At 39.0% G+C, this 3887-nt stretch overlaps 1 protein-coding gene across 1 annotated transcript; it reads right to left on the bottom strand.

Moving 5' to 3' along the window:
• Positions 1-318: 318 nt before the first annotated feature.
• Positions 319-1248, bottom strand: LOC100960998 (olfactory receptor 2AP1). Its single transcript, XM_003790493.1, has one exon. It carries the CDS (start codon positions 1246-1248, stop codon positions 319-321), a length of 930 nt encoding a protein of 309 aa, XP_003790541.1.
• Positions 1249-3887: the final 2639 nt, after the last annotated feature.

Below are 3887 nucleotides of genomic sequence, written 5' to 3'. Positions count from 1 at the left end.
TGAGCTCAGGCAATCTACCTGCCTTGGCCTTCCAGAGTGCTGGGATTACAGATGTGAGCCACCATGACTGGCCCCAAGATCCAGTTTAAATGACATCCCTTCTGAAAACATCTATTGTCTCTTTCTAACCATGGAATAACTTAACAGCTTTTTCACTTATAAAACCCTATTCATTTTTTATATTAACATTTAACAGGTTGTGATTAATTTATTTCAAACTCTGTCTATTAACTGTTTGTTGAATTCCTAGTACCTAGTGATGAGCACAGAGCTTGGCTTGTAGGGAGTCATTTATTAAGGCTTTAATTATTAAACTCTTTAAAGATTTATAAGCTTTTTGACTATATCCTTGAAGGCTTGTTTTACCTGTTGGTTCCGTAGGGTATAAATGAAGGGGTTCAACAAAGGGGCAACTGAAGTAATAAGTAGAGCTACTGCCTTGTTGAATGTATCCCCTTCTTTTGCTGAAGGCATAACATAAAGGAAGAAGCAGCTTCCATAAGACAGGGAAATGACAATCATGTGGGAAGAACAAGTAGAAAAGGCTTTTGTCCTTTGCTGGGCAGAGGGGAGCTTCAGAATAGTCTTGATGATGAATGTATAAGAGAGAATCACTATCATGAGAGTGGCCCCCAGGGTCAAAAATGCCACAAGGAAAACAACCCTCTCTATGAGGCTTGTGTCTGAACAGGAGAGCTCCCGAAGAGGCTTATAGTCACAGAAATAGTGATCCAGCCTGTTGGATGCACAAAAGTCCTGCTGACTCATCAGGATGATTGGTGGTATGATAGCCATTGACCCGGCCAGCCAACAGCAGAGAACCAGTTGGGTACAGAGCCTGTTGCTCATGATGGTTGCATAATGCAGGGGTTTGCAGATGGCCACATAGCGGTCATAGGACATGGCAGCTAGAAGGTAAAACTCTGTTGCCCCAAGGAATATGGCAAAGAAATACTGAGTGAAGCAGCCAGCAAAGCTGATATTCTTGTTCCCTGTTGAGATGCTAATCAGGACTCTGGGAATGAAGATGTTTGTGAAGGAAATTTCCAAGAAGGAGAAGTTCCGGAGAAAGAAATACATGGGGGTCTGAAGACGGGAATCCAGCAAGGTGAGGATGAAGATAGTCAGATTTCCAATGATGCTGAGTAAATAGGCAAGGAAAAGAAAGATGAAAACTGCCACTTGGAGTTCAGGGACATTTGTTAGACCCAGAAGGATGAACTCAGTCAACATGGTTTTGTTTTTCATTGTTGAAAAAATTTTGAGTCTCAAGGTAAAAGAGAGGGTAATCATAAATGAGAAGGGAAGTGGTGCTCTGAAATAGGTGAAACCTGAGGACAAAATGAAATGGACCATGAACTTTTCCCCTGACGACATGATCCAGACCTCTGGTGCATTTGAATGGCTGGATCCTTCCCAGTCCTGTTTGCCCTTGGTAGGAAAGTTCTCATTGTTTCTCCAGGCAGTCTCCCCAGCACCAGCATGAAGCAAGTGTCTGGCTCACAGATGCTGTTTAAAAAGTTGCCAAGTAAGGTAATAAAGGAATGCCTCCAGCTGCTGCCTCCTTCCTGAATAGTTAGTAATTTCTTTCCCTTGGCACTCACTTTCCTTACTTCCCATTGATTCCACCCATTGCCTTATTTCCAGTGTCTGCCTAAGTCTTCTCAAAATTGCTATTTCTCTTACTCTTTCTGCTTTTTTAATTCTTTTCCATACAATTCTTGCAATCTTTTACTTTTCTTCTAGTTCAACTCCCTTAATTCCCTTGATGCCAAAAGTGTCAGCTCCTCACTTCTTCCCAATGGACACTTCAAAGATTTGTGTATCAGGATTATATCATTCTATCCTTGGAAACATTCTACATACCTTTCTAGAGGTCAGCAGATAGATCAGAATAGTAATCTGCACTTACTTCCTCAAACACATTCAGAATCTTGAGATCTAGAATTTTGCTTTCCTGTAAGGATAGGGAAATTCTATAACATTCCAAGGAGATTTTAGGAGCTTGAATATTCAAAGTAGGAACTTTTATCCAGGGATTCATTAATTCCTATATTAGATTTACTATGTCTGTGAATCCACGAAATCATGTGTAAAACATTTTGTGAGTGGGCAGGGGAATTTTACGGGGGAAAGTACATAAAAGTATGATGCAGAGTTTTCTGAATGATTCCAAATTTGAGCACTTCATGGGTATTTCAAGTCTCTGCTTACTTGCGAGCTCATGTGGTTTAAGAGTCACATTATCTTGGAGTGTCCTTAGTGATACATTCAAGACTTTTCTAGTGATTTTTTTTGACAAATATTTATAAGGCAGAGGCTTTAAAGCATTTCTGAGCACAATTCATTCCAGAGTTTATATATATATATATATATATATATATATATTTAGCAAACCATATATATTTTACTTAAAAGTTTTATAGAACATTTCTTTCTACATTTGATATAATCTGATATTTTCTATTTTAAGGTTTTTAAAATACTGGTTGTAAACCACTAAATTGATTTTATATCCCAGTAATGGGTTGCAGTTCACAGTTGGAATCAAGGATCAAGAAAAGTCACCCAATGTTCTGGATGCCCTTGCCCTCTTGGCTACCAACCTGGATGCTTCAGGGAGTAATTGAATATTTACATTTGTATCATTTTCACAACTGCAGAGAAGTAAAATTAATGAAGCTGTAACAGGAACCACACTTCCTCACTTGACTGTGCACATGATCCTAGTGGGATTTTAATCTTAAATATATTTTTGTAAGTCAAAATTGTAAAGCCTTATAATTATAAAATAATTTAAAATTTATTGCATTTTAAAAATATTCTTTGCCACAAATTTCTATACTGCGTTTCACAGAAATACACTAACTCCCAGTGCTTCTCTTGGCAAGAAGTAGTCTTTTGCTACTCTTCTCCCTTACCAGTTTAGCTTTTGGACATTGCATCTTTTTAAAAGTAGAGCCAATAAGAAGGAGGCAAAAAAAGGACTTTGAGGAGCAGAGTAGGGTTTCTGTTCTAGGAGAAATAAGTTGATTACCTCAAGAGGCAGCATATGAACTCCCTGGCCCCCACCCCAGATTTTACTTTACCTAGAGAGACACTGGGTATATCTGCTCTTTTGCCCTGCACTGGGGGATCAATTGAGTGAAGAAATGCAAATTGCCCTGGGGATCCTTGTTTGGAACAGATTAATGAATGTCCTTTGCTGGCAGCTTAGGGAACAAACTTTACAACTGAGGGAAGAGGGTCCAGAGAGACTAGCTTGGAGGTGGGTTGGAGGTAGCTGGGGAGACAGCAGGAGAGTGTCGGAGAAGAGGAAGAGCACGGAGTCACAATATTTGCCTTTCCCAGTGGGCAGTCATAGCTGACTGTGGATAAGCAGATGAGGTGGAACTGTTTGCAGGTCACAACTTGAGAAATTACCTTTTCTAAAGATCATTAACTTGGTTTTAATTAGCCCATTTATAGACTATTGGCTAAAGACAGTAAGCATCAGTTTTCATTTTTTGGAGGGTACATGCAGAAATGAAATGTAAAATAGACAAAAGTGGGCAATGCTCATAGTGAAGTAGGAATGGGAGCTCATGTTTGTCTGTGAGTCACTTCTAAGAAAACATTCACACATTTCTAGGTTAAGGCAACAGGAACTTGTTATGATATATACATATTCTTTAGAAGGGCTAACACGTTGCCATCTGAGGACATCTTCAGAGCAGTTAAGTTATCAAACTAATCATCTATTTTTCAATACAGTAAAAGCCCCAGAAAAAACAATGCTAACCCTGGAAACAAAATGCCAGAATTAGGCACATGGGGTTTCTTTTTTCTATTTTTCACTCCAGATTATTCTGATGTACATACAAAGGTCTAATAATTAAGTTTGAGAA

Source organism: Otolemur garnettii, unplaced genomic scaffold, assembly GCF_000181295.1.
Source record: "Otolemur garnettii isolate 467f Iridium unplaced genomic scaffold, OtoGar3 scaffold00043, whole genome shotgun sequence".
Classification (NCBI taxonomy): Eukaryota; Metazoa; Chordata; class Mammalia; order Primates; family Galagidae; genus Otolemur; species Otolemur garnettii.
The sequence above is the reverse complement of the archived record's forward strand: the minus strand, read 5'-3'. Positions and strand labels throughout refer to the sequence as shown.

Bases quoted from the DNA above. Each gene is read 5' to 3' on its own strand.
- LOC100960998 (XM_003790493.1), bottom strand. From the start codon at position 1,248: ATGAAAAACAAAACCATGTTGACTGAGTTCATCCTTCTGGGTCTAACA.